The 22,795-nt window shown below is 37.5% G+C and overlaps 1 protein-coding gene and 2 pseudogenes across 1 annotated transcript in view; 2 read left to right on the top strand and 1 right to left on the bottom strand.

Annotated features, from left to right (window-relative positions):
• PDE11A (phosphodiesterase 11A) overlaps positions 1–22,795 on the top strand; it is a 482,346-nt gene that overhangs the window by 65,922 nt on the left and 393,629 nt on the right. Inside the window, exon 2 of the mRNA XM_010382456.1 lies at positions 4,352–4,510. Within this exon, the coding sequence (XP_010380758.1) occupies positions 4,352–4,510 (159 nt within the window). The remainder of the gene's footprint in view (positions 1–4,351; positions 4,511–22,795) is intronic.
• Positions 350–2,340, bottom strand: LOC104677792 (annotated as a pseudogene).
• LOC115893242 lies at positions 17,110–18,694 on the top strand (annotated as a pseudogene).

Below are 22,795 nucleotides of genomic sequence, written 5' to 3' on the forward strand. Positions count from 1 at the left end.
GCATTTAGAGAGGCCAAAGTGGGAGGATTGCTTGAGGCCAATAATTTGAGACCAGACTGGACAATGTAGTGAGACCCTGTGTCTACAAAAAATAAAAAAGAATAGCTGGGTGTGGTGTTGTGTACCTGCAGTCCTAGCTACTTAGGGGGATGAAGCAGGAGGATTGCTTGAGCCCAGGACTTTGGATGCCGAAGGTGAGCTATGATTGCACCAAACAATTTTGTCTCAACAATGATCTTATCTGTTACTTCCTTTTTGTTGTTAGTGGAATGGCATGGCAGAGCAGAGGCAAAGAGAAGTACTTTTTAAGGTGTTAGGAATTACTTTTTAAGGTGTTAAGTCTAAAAGGTCAGAGCTTCCACAGCATGGCAACAGCTTTGCAGATGCCCCCATCATGATAGTTGAAATCACAAAGCCCAGCAAAGGTTAAAGTCAAGTGTGCCAAGTTAAAGTCAAGTGTGCCAAAAGGCCTGCCTTGGCAGCTTTCTGTGATGCGTCTTCAGACATAGTCTGAAACAACTTGTTCAAGGTCCCAGTGACTAAGGAGAGTGAGAGCTGTAGCCAGGGAGTAGTCCATCGCAGAGCAAGGATTCAAAGCAGGAGCTGGAAGCAGGAGGTAAACACTGGAGCTAAACACTGACAACCCCATCACCAGTCCAGTGGATAGATGCAGCCTTGGGAACAGAATGGTGGCTGGGTGGCAGGTGAACGTGCTGTGCTCCACACTATCCTGGGGTAGGTCGGCCCTAGGGATGTGCTGAGACATGGCAGGTCTGACCAGTGGGGTTCAAAGCAACAGAGATCAGCTTCCTTGGGTGCCACAGATTACACTCAACCTTCAGAGAACCACCACCTTGCTTGTGAATTATTTTTCTTTCTTTCTTTTTCTTGAGACGGAGTCTCATTCACCCAGGCTGGAGTGAAGTGGCATGATCTTGGCTCACTGCAACTTCCACCTCCTGGGTTCAAGCAATTCTCCTGCCTCAGCCTCCTGAGTAGCTGGAACTACAGGCACCTGGCACCATGGCCAGCTAATTTTTTGTGTTTTTAGTAGAGACAGAGTTTCACCATGCTGGCCAGGCTGGTCTCGAACTCCTGACCTCGTGATCCACTTGCCTCAGCCTCTCAACATGCTGAGATTACAGGCATGATCCACTGCACCTGGCTCCCCTGAATTGTTTTTCTAAAGAAGTAAAGCTTTCTTGTTCTAGTTGAAGCCTCCTCTATGCCTCTCCCTGATGCCACTTCCTTCCTTCCTCTCAGTGGGTAACCACTAATATAAATGTAGTGTTTATTATTCCCTTGCATGCTTTTATACTTTTGCTACAGATTTGAATCCATAAATGATATTTAGTATTATTTTTAAGTATTGTGGTATTATATAGATGGTATCAGACTGCTGCTTGTTTGTTTCACTTAACATTATGTTTCTGACATTTGTTCAGGTTGATACAGGCAGCTCTAATTTATTCATTTAAATTGTTGTATAATACACTACCAAACCACAAGATCATAATTTATTTTTCTCTTGATCAACATTCAAATGGCTTCACATTTTTAATTTTCATAGTTGATGTTGCAGTGAACATTTGTGTACCTCTCTTCTATATATTTAGAAAAGTGCTTCTACATATATGCCAAGTAATGGTACGTGGAGCCTTAGGACCTTTTCTATATTCTGCATAATTGCAGTGCAATCTTTTCAAAAGAATAAATTATTTAAAATATATTATTGAGCATGTATAATATGCATGCTAGGATGAAGCAGTAAATAAGAGAGACAAAATCTCTGCTGTCTTAGATTTTATATTTTAGTTGCAGGGAGAACAAGTAAACTGGTAAGATAATTGCAGAGAATCTAAGTGCTAAATAGTGGCCAATGCCATTCTTCTGCTTCATTTCAGAGGTTTTCCATTGCATTTGGGATTAAATATAACTCTTTCTAGGCCTGTGAGACTTGGCACCCTTTGGTCACTGCCTCCCTCTTTCACTCTCCCTTTGTCTCTCTATACTCTAGCCACATTAACCTTTGACTTTTTGGAACTTACTAAGCTTTTTCCTGCTTTAGGACCTTATATGTATTAGTTTATCTTCCTGGAAAGTTCTTTCCACCACTCTTTGCCTGGAAAATTCTTACTCATGATTGAGAAAACAGCTTATTTGTTCTGTTTTCAGAGAGAACTTTCTTGATCCCCTTAAAAATAGGTCCTTCATATTCAGTCTCTCTCATGCATTTTGCTTTTTTCTCAGTAACACTTACCACAATATATAAATACACATTTATACATTGTCTGCCTCACCTACTTGATTGCAACTTCCACCTAGCCCATAGCCTGACATGTAGTAGTTCCTCAGAGAAATTTAAAAATAATTAATACAGATTGCTGATTTTCTGAAAGTTTGGTCACATACTTATTTTGAGCAGGAGATTTGGTTTTGTTTGGGTTTTGATTTCCCTTTCTTTAATTGGACCCTCCTGTCTCTGGGGTTTAGGGTGGCCTTCATGTATCACCAGACCAGAACCCGTCCTCATAATGGCATTTAAAGACTCCTGGCCAGGCACCGTGGCTCCCAACACTTTGGGAGGCCAAGGCTAGTGGATCACCTGCAGTCAGGAGTTCGAGACCACCTTGCCAATATGGTGAAACCCCATCTCTACTAAAATACAACAACAACAAAAAATTTGCCAGGCATGGTGGCTTGCATCTGTAGTCCCAGCTACTTGGGAGGCTGAGGCAGGAGAATTGCTTGAACCTGGGAGGTGGAGGTTGCAGTGAGCTGAGATCGAATGACTGCATTCCAGCCTAGGTGACAGAGCTAGAATAGCATAGCATAGGCAGCAGTGCTTTTAAGCCTCTTTTAACAGGGGTGTGCAGAAGGTACAGGAAGAAGCCTCACTCCAACCCCTGGCTTGAAATAGTTTATCATCAGACTGGATGATAGTTTATCATCTACCTTGGAGCATTTTTAGTCACAGTTACCCTCTCAGGAGCCAATCTTTTTCTTTTTTTCCTTCCACCCTCCTTTTTCTCTCTCCTTCCCTTCTTTCCCTCCCTCCTTCCATCCATTCCTTCCTTCCTTGAAACTTAGTTGAAGGTATTATGATATTTCACTAACCAAATACTCTAGCATATATATCCTAAGAATAAGGACATTCTCCTGCATAATTATAACACTTGTATAATACCTAAGCAAGTTTATAATGATACCATTACATGACTGAACTTCCTCCAATTGTCCCTCCAAAAATATCCTTTATGGAATTTTCGGAATTTCTGGCAAAGGATCACATATTTTATTTGGATTTCAGGTCTCTTAAGTCTTCTTTAAACTGTTATAGCTCCCATGGTTTAACTTTATATTTATTTTTTAAAAATACTTTTTTTTGTCTCTCATGATCTTGACATTTTTTAAGCATCCAGGGTTAGGTTTCTGATAGAATGACTGATGATCTCTACCTTACTTAATTTTCATTTCCTGAATAATTAGATTCACGTTACACATTTGACTGTATTCTTGGTGATGTTGTGTCCTTCCTGTTGCATTATATCAGGAGGCACATGGTGTTAACTTTTCTTCTTAACAGTGATGCTAAGTTTACTTGTTTGAGGTGGTGTTCACCAGATTTATTCACTACAAAGACACCTTTTACCTTTGTAATAAGGAATCTTTGGGTGTGGCACCTTGAGACTGTATGACTATACTGTTTAAGTTAAACAGTTTTTCACCCAATGGTATTAGCATACTTAATGACCCTTGCTTGTAAACATAATTATATTGGTAGTTGCAAAATACATACTATATAATTTTATCATTTATTTTATATATTTTAGCTGGCATTCTATAGAGAAATTTTTTATCTCCCCATACCCCATATCTTTTGGGGAGGATTTTGAAATATCATTATGTACTCATAGACTCTTTTTTCACAGGATCCTTTTGACTAGAAATAAAGTAGTTCTATTTTGAACAGTTTTTCACAGTGTTTAGTATTTATTTCTCATGTAAGTTTCTTATATGACATTTCATATCCTGTCTTTTTGAAATAACACATTTTCATAAATCGCATACTATAGGCTTTCCTTAAAAACACTTTTCCCCAATTTTGGTATGCTGCAGTTGGGCTTAAAGTCTCTGTCTTCATTTACTATGGCAAACAACTATGGTGTTGACTTATTTTGATTTATATTCCTTTGGTGAATTAAAAATGAAGTCAAATCTGTTATTGTGATTAAAAATCCATGGGGCTAAGTTCCCAGTGATAAGGTATCATACGCAGAAATAAACCTCTCTCTCCTTCTCCCTGACAATAATGCACATGCAGTTAATGCTTTCTTTGTTTTATTTTTAGGATCGACGATTCAATGATGAAATCGACAAGCTAACTGGATACAAGACAAAATCATTATTGTGCATGCCTATCCGAAGCAGTGATGGTGAGATTATTGGTGTGGCCCAAGCGATAAATAAGATTCCTGAAGGAGCTCCATTTACTGAAGATGATGAAAAAGTAAGATTTCATGCCTTTTGTGAATTCTACTTTCTTTCTTGGTCATTGATTGCTATTCTCCTTTAAAAGACAGGAATTATGTGAATAGCTGTTGTATTAGCCCATTCATGGATCAAAGAGCTTTTTCTCATGGTATACCAAATGAAATGGGAGTTTTTCGATATTTCATAGAATGTGGTAAAATTGAAAATAATTACTTCATCTTTTTTGTAGCTTGCTTTTCATTATAAGCCTCGGTAGTATTGTTGTTGTTCCCTGGTCTTTATCTTCCTTATAAGTAAGATAAGGATCACACTACCACACATGGCCTAAGGGAAGATAGAAAATATAGGAAGATTGCTGTGTTTCAGAAACTCAGCACTTTCTCCTATATTTTTGTAACTACAGTGAAGAATTGTTTTCTCAGTTCTTATATAAAAATCCCAATAAAAACGAATGTTATTTAATTGTTATTCCAAATTGCTAATAAAAAGAACATTACTTTTGTCCCTGAAGAGTAATTGACCTTGGTGGAAGTAATGTACTTTGGCTCTGAAATTTTAAGTTCTTTCACTAGTAGTTTATTTACCAGCTTATATTAAAAGAGAGAGTCCTCAAAGGACTGAGGTTCTGGCTTTGAAGCTTCTACCATTATATTGAATAAAATCTGGTTGAATATTTATAAAATTTGTGATAAAAGCAAATCTCAAATTAGTTTGTTTAAGTTTGATGACTCTCATATTCCTATTTAATTAAAAAACACTTTATAATTTAACCTTCTGGATGTGGGTTTATTACTTGCCAATGCTAATTACAAATGCATTAAATTAATACAAATGTTCTGGCACAGAAGGTCAACATGAAATATGATTGTAAGGAAACAAGAAGGTTTTTAAGTGAAGAGAGTCCTTGATTTAGGTCATTTATATAGTGGAATTGAGATGGCCCAACTCTCCGTAAAGGTTTATGAATTCATAGAGCATGATAGGACCGCAAAAGATTTCTTACAATGAAGTAAACTGCTATGGCATACGAGGCACTTGTATTGGGATCATAGGAGGCACAAATATAAATCTCAATCATGTTATATCATCCAGGAGCTGCACAAGGCAGGAGACAAGAATCATCAGCAAGTTGTTCTCAGACAGGCTGGGGGCGCCTAGGAAAGAGAGGCTTGTTCTCACTTGGATCTGAAGAGGCTTCCTGGAAGAGGCAGTGTCTGAACTGTCCTCTGAAGCAAAAATAGGCCTCCATCAGACAGAATCAGATGAGAAGGAGAGGACGTTGTTTAGAAGTGAATATAAATGTAGGCACCTCATTCACAATAAAGATATTTCCATGGAATGTAAGATAAAGCAGAAATTTCATTTTGTGCCGTCATAGATGGCAGAGTACTGAGATGATGTGCCTCTTATACAGATTTAGATAGAAGGATTTGGGTTTTGTGTCTTTCCAAACATAACCACTACATACCCATGCCATCCCCCAAACAGTTTAGTTTGTATACAGATGATAGTCCTGCCTTGGCTCTGCTGCATTCATTTAAAAGGAACTCATTATATATTTAGTTCTTATCTTTGATTCCATTTATGTTAGATTTGTTTTCTGAACTTTTCTTGATGGACTTATACCTGTGAGATAGAGCTTCATGAGCTGTGAATAATTTAAAGGGAAGATCTGCACAGGACTTTGTACCTTTCTTGAGCAGCATCAGTGTTTAGTTCTATTAAGAATGAGAGCCTGGGACTGAGTTCCAGCTCAGCTAATGACAGGCAGCTGCTTGGATACACAGCTCACACTTATCTCTGACCTGAAGTTTTCTCATCTGTCAACTATACTATTCACCACTCTATAACCAGAGAATTAAATAAGATCATCAATGAGAAATACTTTGCAAAACTCAAGAAACTAGGCAAGTGTAAAATACAATTTTTTAAAATAATTAAACTAACATTTTCCCTGTGAGTTTTAAAATATTCTTCTTAATTTGTCACTTATCCCCAAGCAACTTTTTTCTTAGATTCAACCTTATCTGAGTATTTTCTGGCTTGACATGATATATTTTTCTCTTCTGTAGTTATCCCTTGTGCCACAGTGGCATTTTATCTTCCAGTCTCTACAATTCCCACACCTGACTTGAAAACCCTACTCTAGTTTTGCTTCTTGTAAGAAATCCTACGAGTTAGTGCAGGTAGATTGTGTTCATGCAGGTGGCACCGGCTGGAGAGTATTTTATCTCAACAACTTCTGGATATGGTTATTGTTATTTCCTGAAAGGCTCCTATATATTGTAAATCAAACAGAAAAGATGAAGGAGAAAAGCAGAAGACCAAATCTAGAAGTGATTCACGGGAAAGTAGTTCTTCCAAATAAGGGAAGACAGCAAAGTATAATGGCTGTACTGGCCATATGGTGAGTCTATTTGGGTTGAATTACATCTCTGCCATGGCCGGAGTAACCTTGAGCAAGTTACTTAGCTTCCCTGGGCCACAATATTCTCCTCTTAGAAGAGGGGTGATAGTAACACTTATCTCACAGGGCTGTAAGGAGATTAAATGAGAGAATCTGGGGAAAGAACTTGGAAGAAAACTTAGGACGTAGTAGCTCTCATGAGTGATTGATTAGCTTTTCCTGACAGCACATGAATACATGTGAGGTATCATGTGTATCTCAGTCAGGTCTCAGTTTAAAAATTACCTTTGTCTAATTTAAGTCTATACATTCATATTAAGTGGACCTCCCAGGTTGCTGAATGGTGGTGCTGGGAGGGTGGCACACCCAGAGAAGGATCAGAAGCTCTGCACCTCTTCCCCTATACCTCGCCCTATGTATCTCTTCATCTGGCTGTTTCTGAGTTACAACCTTTTGGAATAAACTGGTATTCTATATGAGATATTGGATACACAAATGGACAATGACCAGTCCACGCATAACGATAGACCCACATTCTCTTCAGCAAGCAGCTTAGAAGGCCAAATCACAGTCTCTGTAGCAATCAGCCTAGCACAGCCAGGATTTGGTCAATGACTGCCACCTTCCCTATTTTTTTGCTCTCATCACGCCCTCCACCCCTGCATACTTACAACTCAGAGCCACTGAGAGAAAAGCCAAATATATTCTCTGAACTCATTACCTAAAATGTCGTGCTTCTAGTTACCTGCCTTCAGCTTCCCCATGCCAACAACCTCCACTCAGAACATACCTAAAGTCTTCTATTTTTTTCACCATAAAACTTGTGCACTCCCCTTTGAGTGTTCCAAATGCAAGCAATGGAGGCTGTCTTCCTTTTTATAGCACGATCTGAATAAATAACCTCTGTTTTTCTCATTTTAAGACAAATTTTTATTAAATGCAATCTATATGCCAGATGCTCCTCCCATGTTTAATATCCAATTAAAAGGGGGATATATTTCTTTATATAAAAGGGGGATATATTTCTTTATAAGTTCATGAATCTCTTGCCTTATTAATGCAGATACTCTTTTACTTTTACTTGGTTGTGCAAGGTTATCCTTATATGTAGTAATTTGCATTCTATGTTTTAACCCAGGTATTTCTTACATATGTGTCCACATACGGATATACTCTACATTTGTCATTTTGGGAGATCATAAAATTTTCTTCTTTTCTTTTTCTACAGAGCCTAGTTTGCTTAGTCACTGTCCTATTAGTGAGAATTTGGATTTTTTCCCCCCTGTGTTTCACTAATACAAATAGCCCCTGAATGAACATCTTGAACAAATTACCTTTTTCTTTTGTGTTATTTCTTTGAGGGTATATTCCAAAGCCTGAAATTACTGAGTCAAAGGGCAAGAAAAGTTTTATAGCTCTCATTCCATGTTATGGATAGCTTTTTGAAATATTGAGCCCATTTACAGTGGTAGCAGTATGCGTACCTAATTTCTCAGAGCTCTGCCAACTTCATTCACTTCACATTTTAAAACTCAAATTAGTTTTCCTTGGTCAGTCAAGCAGACTTCAGAAAACCTTCTCCAATGTTCAGTAGCATAAACTGCAGCAACCAAAGTAATTTCAATGTTACCTACAAGTAAGAAAACAAGGAAGCAAAAAGGAAGCCATGTCATGAGTGTTACATGAGAGGCTCTGGAGTCAGAAAGTCACCAAGGCAGGTTCAAGTCTTTGCCCTGCTGCTTATTAACTGAGTGACCTTCAGCAAGTGGCTGCATCTCTCTAGCCTCAGAACCTCCATCACAGGGTTGTTGTGTGGAGTAAAATAGATAATAGATGTAAAGTGCTTAGGGTAGCACTTATTATCAATAAATGAGCCTCATGAAAGTTCACCATGTATTTCAAAGCCAGACTAAAGTAATTTGAACCCTCTTCGTAATTTTACTTTATACACATAACTGCCATGTCATCATTCACATGGGTAGTGGTAAATTTGTTGCACATTAGCATAATATGATTTGTATGTCCTGATATCTTAAAATGTCAGCGTCTAGAGACTATAAGTTATGTTCTGTATAATTTCAAAACATTTTGTAATATGGAAATCAGTAAATCATTTGACTGAGATAAATTAAAAATTAAATGTGGTATACTCATTTCTGGGCTATTTATGTACCTAACATAATTGTGCATAGGACCACAATATTGTGTTTCTTGAAAATTCTATACCTATAATCCAGTGGCTGTGCTACATCATGTAATACATATACCCTGTAGTAGAAGAGACTGGAAAAATCACCAGGTCCATTCCCTGCCACCTTTTCCTTCATCCAGTGCAGGAAACTTTACCTGACAGATAGTCATCCAGCCTCTGCCTGAAAGCTTCCCTTTTAATGACTTTAAAATCCTCATGCTCTTTAAAGTTCTTGGATAATTAGCAATAATTTATCAGCAGTGGTGAGAGTTTGTATGAAATATAGCCTACTATATTCACATATTAATAATTTAAGTTCCATACTGACAAATTACTAGTTTGATAATTCACGTTGAAAGTACACACAAAGGCAGACCATGCAGGAGAGATGATTGGAATTTTCTGGTTCACTTTGTGGGTTTCAAACAAATGTTCCTATTTTTCAGCAATATGTATAAACTAGTTGAATTAGGTGGTATGACTAGACTCTTTGCATTCAATTAAGTCATTACTTTGTTATTCCTGGGTGAGTGAAGGAAGGTATTATTTTGGAGAATAAAATAATGAGACCTGGATAGGAGCAAACATTTGTGATCTATTAAGATGTGTGGGCGCGCTAGCATGAACCTGGGAAATGAAAATGAGCAAGGGCTCTTATCCGCCTTCCCGGGTTCCTATACCTCTGCCCTAAAAGTGTCATTTCATATTGCAGTGTTCCATAAAGTATTATATGTTTATTGCAGGTGCTTTCCAACAGCCAATGTATTAGCAGCTGTGGCTTAAAGTTCTTCTTTGGCTAATCTCTATAGACTTTTTTAGCCCTGGTCACCTCTCTTCAGCTCATGATTTGGAGTGTTTGGTTACCCAGCTGCTCTCCTTCATGCTGACATGTTCCACCACCCCATAGAGCTGGGATGCAGCCAACTTGAGCTTGGTTGCTGAGGGGCTGGCTGTGTTCCAGGAGCTTGTTGCTGGTGATGCTGCCCTGCCAACTAGTGTTGAGGATGGTGCCTGAATGATGCTAATGAGTCTCTGCAGAAGCTGGAGTTTTGTTATCAGCAACAGGCCTGAGACTCACAGCCAGATAATAGGGAATAGGGAGAATTTTATAAATTCCTAGCCTCACATTTCTAATAGTATGAGGAGAATGTTTAGGATTCATGAGATGTCAAAGGTGCACAAGGTATTTAAGTTTACTGTAGTAATGAGGGGGATATTGACTGTGTCATGCTGAGAAGGGGCAACAAATTGATGGCCCCAGAAGACTGAATGCAGTTCACACGTGTATGATTTGCATGGGATTTGACTGGCATAGAACTGATTTTTTTTTAAAAATTGGATTACCTTTAGACATGGCTGCAAGCTATAGTACTACTATAATAGCCAACCCTCAAACAACTAATCACCTTAATAAAGTCAATTTCATGGGAGCAAAGACAGATTTCTTCTGTCATGAATAGTTTCTACTAAAGGTACTTTTCAAAGGTACTTTTTGAATAGTTATTTTTAAAAAATATTGTTATGTACATGAATAGTGGTATTACAACAACTCTACCAGGCAACTATTTTATGTTTCATATTAATTCACCATTGTCTTTATAAAAGATACACAAATGCTAAAAAAAAATTAACTAATTATTAAAAAATACCCTTTGTGTTCTCATTTCAATTTTTTTCCTTTTCTGTCTACATTCCAACTAAGTTAGATTTTTGAATCTGTTGAAATAAAACTGTAATTAAGCCCAGGTGAGATGGCTCACACCTGTAATCCCAGCACTTTGGGAGGCCGAGGCAGGCAGATCACGAGGTCAGGAGTTCGAGATCAGCTTGGCCAATATGGTGAAACCCTGTCTCTACTAAAGATACAAAAAAAATGTAGCCAGTGTGGTAGCGTGCGCCTGTAATCCCAGCTACTTGGGAGGCTGAGGCAGGAGAATTGCTTGAACCTGGGAGGCAGAGGTTGCAGTGAGCCAAGATCGTGTCATTCCACTCCAGCCTGGGTGACAGGGCAAGACTCCGTCTCAAAAAAAAAAAAAAAAAAAAAATTCTATAATTAAAAGTCGGTTGTTAGCAAAAAGGTTTTAAAAGTCCTGGCAGATGGCTCATGATTTCATTATATTTGATCAATAAGACTCCAATCCTGGAATAATTTGGATTGAATCCCATAACTCATTAATTCCAATATTTTATCTATATTTAAATGATCTACTCACTGCACTATTTTCCTTTTAACAACTATTACCCAGGCTCCATATGATCACTGTGAAACTACAATTTGTTCACCAATTTGTTTGTGTTTTATGTGTTCACTCGACCATATGTGACTGAGTGGTTCAAAAACAACCAAGATTCTTCTTTATCATAATCCATCTAACTGTTTACAAAGAATGTTAAAATCTGGAACTCAAGTGGCACTACAGTTTTCTACCAAAAATAAACCAGTTTCTCTAATTCAGTAATAGCTTTAGAAGGCCAATATAGTTCAGAGAAAAATGAAATCAAGAATTACATTGAAAACAGAGACCATTAAGTTCTCTAAATATGTTTCATTAATTATTTTGCTCATTTTTCTGAAAACCTTCCCGCCTTATCAATAAAAAGCATTCACTTCTCTTCTTATAATTGAATCTTAACATAGATGTAGTGGGAATAAAATAATGGAAATAAAATTTATTGAACACTGGCAAAGATGCTGTGGTAGATGAAGTTGGAGTTACAAGGAAGAAGCAAGCACTGGCCTGGCCTTGAAAGAACTGAAGTCTTTCTCATTCACTCTTCTAAAATGCTGCCAAGACAGAAGCAGAAAGAAATGTATAATACTGTCCAGCGTACTTTCATTCTTTACTAAGAGAAACAGGTTATGTTTGGAATTCAACATCTTTGGTTGGAACGCATTGACTTTTTTTCCCTCCTTGTTTTGATAGAAATGGAATTAAGTGAAAGTAGTCTTTTCTGTAGTCTTCAAATTTTATAATGCTGTTTATTTTTAATTTAATCCCATTCAATTATTTAGTTGTTATACACCAACATTAACTGCTGTATGTTATGACTTTTTTCAATAATTTTGTTCTTTCAGGGCTAGAAATAAACTTAAAAGAACAACAACAACCAAGATTTGTGGGAAAACTATTACCAACACAGTACCTGCCAGAACTCAGGTTAAACTTCACGCATTTTTTTTTTTTTTTTCTATTGGAGCAATATTGCCGTGGTGTCATGGCTCTGGTCTTTTCCTCTTTTTTAGGCAGAGTCTAACTTTGGGGTAAAAAGGCAAATCTGCTTGCCAGGGTCCAGCTTAGGGGTTAACATTCAACAAAAACTGGTCTACCCTGCCACTGATTTTGTCTTGGGCTTCCCACTCCCATACTTTTTGTTATATTCTTATCTAATTGCATGGAATTCTCGTTTCCACCCTTCTTTTAATGCCAAATTCTGTCATCTCAGACCTAAGTAGGCACTATTCCAAAAGTGATTATTGCTTGTCTTTAATAGTGTTTCCTAATATTTTATAGTTTGACATTTTCCAGATGTCCCCAAAAGATTGCAGTTGAATTTTGACTAACATTTATTAAGAAAATATATAATGATCAAATATTAAGGAATTTAAGGAAACAGTAACACAGTAATTGAACAAAATGAAGGACGATACCTACATAGTGTATTTTAAAATTCCAAATGCAGATAATGCTTGGTATGCATGTGATTTACAGGCCCCTTGCACCAGAAATTCCAGTGTCTTCCTGATGGCTAATATACTGGCATTTGTAATTTTCTGCTTCCCTAGCTCCTCTTTTTGTTTCTAAGAGTTACCAAGGAGATGATAAATGCTTAATTGCAGCATCCTTCTTTCCATCTCTTTCCACATACTCTGCAGGATCTAGGTAAGGTAGTTTGCAGTTATCAGGAACATGAAAAATAAATGAACTTAGTAAGTTATAGGGCTCTTACTGTTACAGTGCTGAATATGGAGGACTTTGCATGACCATTGATCTGCGTACTATTTTTAATAGCTATATAGTGTTCCATTTGTGTGGAAGAACTATTCATTCATTCACTGTTTATTGCATTTCTACTTAGTAGATAGTATCACGTTTGAGACACGGTTCCAAGTGCTGAAGTTAAACTGATGAATTAGGCAGACAAAAATTCTTGCCCTCTCAGAGTTTACATTACAGTGATAAAAACAGACAACAAAGTAAATATATAAGTATATAATGTAATTTCTTTTCTTTTTTTTTTTTTTTTTTGAGACGGAGTCTCGCTCTGCCGCCCAGGCTGTAGTGCAGTGGCCGGATCTCAGCTCACTGCAAGCTCCGCCTCCCGGGTTTACGCCATTCTCCTGCCTCAGCCTCCCGAGTGGCTGGGACTACAGGCGCCCACCACCTCGCCCGGCTAGTTTTTTGTATTTTTTAGTAGAGACGGGGTTTCACCGTATTAGCCAGGATGGTCTCGATCTCCTGACCTCGTGATCCGCCCGTCTCAGCTTCCCAAAGTGCTGGGATTACAGGCTTGAGCCACCGCGCCTGGCCTATAATGTAATTTCAAGTAGTGATTAGATACATAATTTTTTTAAGAGATGGGGCTCCCTATGGTGCCCATGCTTATCTTGAGCCCTTGGGCTCAAGCAGTCCTCCCACCTCGGCCTCCCAGAGTGCTGGGATTACAGGCATGAGCCACCATGTCTGGCCAGGGTATGTAATTTTTATAATTTAGATTATTCTATTTTTTCTGTAACTTTTATTTATGTGAATGAGCTTAATTAATTATTTATGTGAATGAGATTAACTAATTAATCTCATAATATCAAAAGGGCTAGCAGTAAAGTAGGATCTTTCACTAGGAAGCAAGATTTGGTGCAGAGCTGTCGCTCAGATAACTATGATGAATTGTGACTGACTCTTCAACAGAATCTTTCTTTTTTTTCCCCTTTACTCCGGGTGTTCATGTAAAGTGCGAACACCTGGAGTAAAGGGGACTCAACTCAGTTACTGAGTTCATTTATTTTTCATGTTCCTGTTAACTGCAGACTACCTTACCTAGATCCTGCAGAGTATGTGGAAACCCCTCTAGGCTGCCTTAGGCACTAAAACTTGAAGTTCAAGAAAGTATTGTCTTATTATTATGTTCACCCCAAGTAACTTTTTGTTGTATCTTCCTATGAGTATTAAGTTGTAATCACAATTTCTGTTTGCCATCCCCTGAACTGGGGAAGTTGAGAGACTGGATGATAATAACCTGACATAGCCGGGCTGTAGATATGCATCATAGTGCTGAGCAGACAGGACTCTGGCACATCTAGGAGGAAAAATTTGGGGGGTAAGGAGAGCTCGGTGTGTTCTGATATTAGGGACTGATACATCCATAGCTCTTAATGCTGGCAGGACTTGAAACAGTATTTTAGTTAAGCCACTTCTAAAAGTGCAAAATGACAAAGAACTGCCTTATAAACTCTTCTCTTATTTGTTTAGGACTTGGACAGGAGAGAACGATTTGCAATTGTAGATTAGAAGTAAATTTGTTGGCAGGCAAAATTTTTATTAAAGAACTAGAATGGGATGTGGTGAATTCTTATTTTCTGGAGATTTCAAATTAAGACAGGTAACGGTCTTCTTTGAATAACTAGGTTAGTGTTATTTGAATAAAATAGCAAGGTTGCTTTTCTTTTCATCTTAGAATGCTGAAATACTTGAATCTGAATTTTTAAAAATTAAATTCCTTTCTGACAAAAAGTAAAATTTAGTAGAATCCAAGTATATTTGCCTGTCTTTGAATTGCGTGTCTCTGCCTTTCTTGGATGTTCTTTTCCTTTTCTTTGGTGATAAGGTTATTTCCTAATTTTAAAAGTAATATGAGCTTATTATAGAAAATTTGAAAAATATAAAAAAAGGAAAAATTAGTATCACCCATAATCCTAACTTTCAGAGATAATGCTGTGAAATTCTTGGTTTATTTACCTATATTTATTTAGTTTTACCTATAAATAAAGGTATGTTTTAAAAATTTGCATAAAGTAGTATACACAGTATTTTATCATGCTTCAAATAATTCTTCAAAGATATAATTTATGTGTTTGCATTATTTTCCACCATGTAATTATACAATAGTTTATTTAATCATTTTATTTCTTAACACTTAGGTTGTTTCAAAAATCACATTCTTATGTAATTACAAGTAATATCTTTACAAATAAGTCTTAGACTATGTCTTAGAATAGCTGTTAGGTTGATCTATTAAATTGCTGAAGTTAGAAATCATTAAAAAATAATAACAGCTTTGTACATACACAACTATGTGGTAGATAGTTTAATATTTTCATTTTCCTCAATTTTGTGCTTTTACTGACAAAACATTTTAAAATTTATGGTTGTTTATTATATTTTCCTCAACTGAGGATGAAAAGAAGGTGAGGATTAATCTAATTTTAGCATTTTTCTTGCTTTAAAAAGTTGTACCTCAAATCAGAATTTGCAAATAGCATTTAATTGCACTGAGTGATAAAGTGAGGTGTTCCAGTGTGAATTACCCTGCAACCTACTTAGAGTATTTTCCTGTGTATAGCAAAATTTATGGAGTATGCTGATTAAATGAAGCCACATCATATTTCTTGTTGGAGAATTTCAAATATAATATAACCGTTGACATACTTTGTAGTTTCTATTTTTAACAATATGTAGTGATTTTAAAAGTCTACTTGGATATTTATTTTTTCCCTTTCTTCTTTTCTGAATTGAAGGTAGAAATGAAACCATCTTTTGGTCATTTCCCATTATTTCCATTTATTTCTCCCACGTGTGCCCTGGATAATATCCTGGCTAGATAAGAGTGTACGTTATTTTCACTGGCAGATTCTGATTCCACTGCCAATCAACAGAAGAGCATTTCCCCCACCCCTTTCATATTCTGCACACTATACTTAGAAATGAGAAAAAGTCTCAAAGGTAGGCACGACTATATTACCAAAGCAGGCAGCAAGGTCCCCCAAGGGAGGGCTCAAGCTGGAGTGAGAGTGTGTTAAGAGGGGGAGAAAGTAATGAGTGGTTTTGAAAAATGAGGTTATATAAGTTAGAGCTACCCAGAGATGCTTTGAAGGGCTATTAGACACAGTTCTTGAAAGGGGGTTTAAATAAAACTAAAATATAATAGCAAATTCTCTCACTGAAGAGAATTTAAAGTGATTCCTCACAAGAATTAATTGACACCATCAGAAGGCTGGAATGGGTTTTAACCATCCAAAAAGTGTGCTTGGTGTTTTGGAAGAATTGCTCTCCATAGCATACAATAAGTGGCTGTGGGAAATCAATACCTTTTATTTAAAGGTGCCTCCCAATGTTTAATAGCATTGGGTAGCATCACAGTGTCTGTGCAGTTTCAACTCCGTTCTCAGTGCTTGGTTATTTGGTATACTTCATTTCCAAAAAGCTATCCATATCTGTCTTCTTTCTTTCTCTTAAAAAAGTTTCTGATTAATTTTGCAAAGCTATAATACTGATACCAATTTTGTTTGTCCTAATGTCTCAGTGATACTTGTGATGTAATGTAACTGAAATTTGTTATAGGTGTTCCACTTTCTATTTCCAAACCCCGAGTGAGGCATCAGAATAAGTCTTCAGTTATTCTCCCTTGTCATGAAGACAGAGAACCACCATCCTTGGATGAACCTATAAATGCCCCTTGCTTCTTTTCAATGGTTAAATTTATTTTTAAATCTCAGCTTAATACTTTGACATGATTCCCATCATGATTAGAACAGTCACAGGACATGGTAGGCGTTTTGCTGTTCTTATTCTTTTAACCTCTGAAACAGGGTGGCAGGAATTATTGTCTCCATGAGACTGAAAATATATTTTGCACTAGATCTAGAGTGCCCATTAAGATTTGATCCTGATGCTGTGGCTTGTTGCCATGGATGTTTCCATTGTTTTACACTTTAAAGAGCCATCCAGTTGTGTGTAATAGTGCAGGTAGTGGGCTTGGAGAAGTTCCGAGGTGGCGGTGGCGCCGGCAAGGACGAGGATAGAGGGAGCAGGCCCTGGGCTTGTCGCTTACCTTGCCGATGGTAGAGGAGCTTTATGGCAAGTATGGCATCGTGGCTGATGCCACAGAACAAGTGGGCCAGCCTAAAGATGCCTATCAAGTGATACTGGATGGTGTGAAATGTGGTACTAAGGAAAAACGATTAGCAGCTCAATTTATTCTGAAATTCTTTAAGCATTTTCCAGAATTGGCGGATTCTGCTAACAGTTAGACCTCTGTGAGGATGAAGATGTATCTATTCGACGTCAAGCAATTAAAGAACTGCCTCAATTTGCCACTGGAGAAAATCTTCCTTGAGTGGCAGATATACTAATGCAACTTTTGGAGACAGATGACTGCAGAATTTAACCTAGTGAACAATGCCCTGTTAAGTATATTTAAAATGGATGGAAAAGGGACTTTAGGTTCGTTGTTCAGCCAGATACTTCAAGGAGAGGACATTGTTAGAGAACGAGCAATTAAATTCCTTTCTACAAAACTTAAGACTTTACCAGATGAAGTCTTAACAAAGGAAGTGGAAGAGCTTCTACTAACTGAATCCAAACCGGTCCTAGAAGATGTGACTGATGAAGAATTTGTTCTATTCATGAAATACTGCCTAGGTTAAAAAGCTTACAGACAGTAAGTGGAAGACAGCAACTTGTAGAATTGGTGGCCGAACAGGCCGACCTAGAACAGACCTTCAATCCCTCTGATCCTGGATGTGTGGACAGGCTCTCACAGTGCACTCAGCAGGCAGTACCCTTCTTCTCTAAAACTGTCTATTCCATAAGGTTTGTGACATATTTCTGTGAGCAGGTTCTCCCTAACCTTGGTATCTTAACTATCCCAGTGGAAGGTTGGAGGTATTGAAATTGTTGTTGGAGATGAGTTCATTTTGTGGTGACATGGAAAAACTGGAAACAAATTTAAGGAAACTATTTGATAAGTTATTGGAATACATGCCCCTCCCTCCAGAAGAACCAGAAAATGGAGACAATGCTGGTGATGAAGAGCCCAAGCTGCAGTTCAGTTATGTGGAATGTTTGTTGTACAGTTTTCACCAGTTGGGCCAAAAACTTCAGATTTCTTAACAGCCAAACTGAATGCAGAAAAACTAAAAGATTTCAAAATCAGGCTGCAATACTTTGCACAAAGCCTGCAAGTTTATATCAGACAACTTCACTTAGCTCTCCAGGGTAAAACAGGTGAGAACAGAAGAGAACAGAAAACAGAAGAGAACTAGATTAAAGTTGTTGCATTGAAAGCAACAAACAATATCAATGTTTTAATCAAGGATCTCTTCCACATTCCTCCTTCTTGTAAGAGCACAGTAACACTGTCCTGGAAACCTGTATGAAAGGTTGAGATTGGGCAAAAGAGAGCCAGTGAATATGCAACTTCAGGTTCACCACTCAAGAAATCTTCAGCAGTACAAAAAAGAGATGCCAGGCAGATTTATAATCCTCCCAGTGAGAAATATAGCAGCAATTTGGGCAACTTTAATTGTGAGAGGAGCCTTCGGGGAAAGTAGAGGTGGCCGAGGTTGGGGCACACGAGGAAATTGTAGTCATGGAAGACTCTACTGAATAAGACGTCAGCACTCTTCAGCATAGTCGTGAACTTAATATACTTGAATCCTACTACTTATTGGATTGCCAGGGATGTCCCCTTAAACAGACTGCTGCCTTCAGCTAAAATCTTAATGTTCTTTATACTTTGTATGTATCATCTACTTTTGTAACAGACCATGGTTGTGTCCAAGGCAAAACCATAGTGATATTTTTGGATGCTTTGTCTGCAGTATTGACTTGTTTTTGCAATATCATTATTCAGACTTCAAATTGTGAATCTTTTACTTTTAAACATCTTGATAATTTGTTGTTGATAGCTGTTCATTCTAAAATGTAGTGAAATTCCGTCTAGTTCTGCTGATAAAGATTATCGGTTTTAAAATGTTACTGATTTTCCTCTTCCCTCTGTCTTAGTTTTTTGCCCAATATATAGAGAAGAGTAACTGTAAATCTTAACATTTTGTTTTCATTGTTTAATAAAGCTGCTAGGCAGTGGTGCAACATTCCTACCTAGTGTCATAAAAACACAATATTTAAATAGCTTTCTTAAAATGTAGGAATGACATTACATTTTTAGGAGACAGTAATTGCTTTGCACTGCTTACTTAACTCTTTTCCATATATTGTGATACAAACTTTTGAATATGGAATCTTACTATTTGAATAGAAATGTGTATGTATAATATACATAAATACATAAGCATATATGTGTGTGTATATGTGTGTGTGTATATGCTGTGAAACTTGACTACACAACATAAATCACTTTTTTAAATTCCAGGAATGGGTAGTCTGACACGGTGATTATCTTTTTGAGGCTGAATCTGTTATTAACTTGTTATTTAGGTTTTTACTCCCAGTAGCAAAGGATTCTAAGTCAGTTGCACTTACGTGATTATTGTTATTTAAAACTAAAAATAAAGGCTGTATTTTCTTTTTCTTTTTTGAGACAGAGTTTCACTCTTGTTGCCCAGGCTGGAGTGCAATAGTGAGATCTCGGCTCACTGCAACCTCCACCTCCCAGGTTCAAGCAATTCTCCTGCCTCTGCCTTCCAAGTAGCTGGGATTATGGGCACCCATCACCACACCCAGCTAATATTTGTATTTTTAGTAGAGATGGGATTTCACCATGTTGGCCAGGCTGGTCTCAAACTCCTAACCTCAGGCAATCCACCCGCTTTACCCTCCCAAAGTGCTGGGATTACAGGCGTGAGCCACCACACCCACCTAGGCTGCATTTTCAAAGACAAATTGGAGATTACTATTGGTGAAATACAGCCAAAATACTGAATCTGATGTAATATAGGTTTTGACAGGAAGAGAAAGTATAATTTAGAATTTGGAGATTTATTAACCCCGGCTACCCAGAAAACGTGACTTGATAACATGGTACCAATAAGTAAGGGATGCTCTCTCAGTTTGCTTTTGCCATTTTCAAGATTTTAACTTCTCAGGTTATCAGTCAAAATTATTGTATAAGTTAGCCAATATAATTTTTAGCTTAAAACAGCAGATGGGGGGGTTTGTGGAGTGTTTAACGTCATAGACACTTTTAGTAGCATAGAGCCTTTGTTCTGCATTTGAATGTTTAGTATATTTTTGTTTTACAGTTAATCTTCCCTCCCCAAGTTTGCTATTCAAATCAAATGCTTGAATGACATTTCTAGTAGTCTGATGTATTTTTTAAGGAATAGTTTGTGATTCCAAAGCAGGTATCTTCATTACCATTACCTCTACACTGCAGAAGAAACAAAGCTCCTTTGTTAGATTTACTGCACACGTTTATGAGGAAAATAGTTCTGAAAGGCTAGAATGATACAAGTGAGCAAAAGTTGCTCAGCTTGGCTATGGAGTGGTAGCAATAATCTCTAAACATTCCAAAAGACTATGAGTTGAACCTAAACTCCCTTGGAATCTGAACAAAGGAATATAAAATTGCCATTTGAAAACTGACCCGCTAATCTGGACCTCAGAGATAGATCAGCCAGTGGCCCAAACCCGTTTCAAATACAGAAATTGTATTGAGACTACAGCTAAATAAATTTAAACATTAAGTATAACTTTTCCACTTTTCTTCTTTATAAGCATATTTGTAAACTCAAAGCTGAGCAGAAGTGACTTTACTCTCTCAAGTTGGATACTGAGTTGACTGTTCCCTTACCCCTCACTCTTCCCCTTATCTTTCCTAAGGCAATAGTGCACAACTTCAGTTACTTTTGCTTCCGAATTTGAATGAAAAACTTAATGCCGTGGATTTTTTTTCTTTTTCAAGACACCTGTTTATCACCTTGTTTAAATGTAAATGCCCCCTTATGCTTTTGAAATAAATTTCTTTTTGTAATTAAAAAAAGACCCATCCAGTTTAAAACAACAAAACTGTACAAATTATGGCAAACTTCTGATCAGCAGCATGGATTTCTTAAGTAAAAGAAAATGAGAAACCAAACTGCTTCTTACGTTCTTGTCTTCAAATGGTTACCAAGGGGAAGATTATGCACAGATCATTGGGTCAAGTAAGGGTTATTGTTCCCTCAGCAATGCACATTGTAATAAGTCATTCTCCTTCTTGAAATTACATCTTCACTAGGATCAGTATATAAAACACAGTTCTATTTGTGCTGGAAGTACAAGGTCATAGCCATTCACCTGGAAGGTGATCCTTCACAATTATCCTTAGGAAAAAAATCTTGGAAAAATACTCTGTGCTCTTCATGGTTCAATGATGTAAAATGTTTGTGTCATGTTCATTATGGACATTAAAGGCAGGGAGCTTATCCAACACACAGACCTGTGGGTCTGGTGCTGTGTTTATAAAGACAGTCAACTGGAAGATGGTAGCATACATGCCATGTATACAGCTTTTTATGTTTACTCTCTTAGAAGCTGGTGGAAATATCAATCATTATAACATCAAAATTTACATTTGCAGGCCAGGTGCAGTGGCTCACGCCTGTAATCCCAACACTTTGGGAGGCAGAGGTAAGTGGATCACTTGAGCTCAGGAGTTCAAGACCAGCCCGCCCAATATAGTGAAATCCCGTGTCTGCTAAAAATACAAAAATTAGTCAGATGTGGTGGTGGGTGCCTGTAGTCCCAGCTACTCGGCAGGCTGAGGCAGGAGAATCGCTCAGGGAGGAGGAGGTTGCAGTGAGCTGAGATTGCGCCACTGCACTCCAGCCTGGGCAACAGAGTGAGACTCTGCCTCAAAAAAAAAAAAAAAAAAAAAAAAAAAAAAAAAAAAAAAAAAAAAAATTTACATTTGTGGAGTCTAATCTTCAGACATATATTAAGTCATATAATTCTCTCAATATGCTTATGAGGTAGATAAGAATTGTTAATTTTTTTCTTTATAGATGAGGTAACTGCAGCCTGTCTTGTCTAGCAAGAAGTTAATATTGGAGCTGGAAAGTCATTGTTCTTTCCTCTCCTTTTTCCTAGCTTGTCATTTTTCATAAACAGTGCATTGACTATTCCTACTACTTAGGAAGAGGGGAGCTCAAAGTAAAGAGTACCCCCATTTGATGAATTGTAAAAATGATGTCATTCAATATGTCAGAATGTACAGACAATCAATAGGAAATGTAATTCTGTTGGAAGATTATATCAATGAAGTCACAGATAATCAGGTTGCACGATGAGTTTGTTAAAGACATAATGGCCACGCAAGCCTTATTTTATCAATCCTTACAGAAAAATTTTAAGAACCATGCACACTGAATGTATGAAAATCATAGAAAGCAAGGGGACTTTAAAAAATAACTTTATTCAAACTCTCATGTTAGAGCTAAACGTTTTTTTTTTTAAAGAAAAGAAGAAAAAGAGGTTTCAAGATTTTAAATTATTTGCTCCAGGTTGCACAATTAGAAAACCACACAGCTGAGAGTTGAATCTGTGCCTTCAAATGCCACTGTCCCCTAGCCTTACTTTCTACCATGCAGATGCTTGGCTGCCTGTGGGCAGAGGGCCAGATGACAGTGATGGTTCTACTCAGCTCTATATCTCCTTGGTGAGCAAAACCACAATGGTAGCCCCATTTTATGAGGAGGAAAATTCTGGTTGAGAAGTGCCCCTAGAAACAACAGTCAGTGGTGTAACTTAAGTCTCAAGTGCTTCCTT

Source organism: Rhinopithecus roxellana, chromosome 14 (genome assembly GCF_007565055.1).
Source record: "Rhinopithecus roxellana isolate Shanxi Qingling chromosome 14, ASM756505v1, whole genome shotgun sequence".
Classification (NCBI taxonomy): domain Eukaryota; kingdom Metazoa; phylum Chordata; class Mammalia; order Primates; family Cercopithecidae; genus Rhinopithecus; species Rhinopithecus roxellana.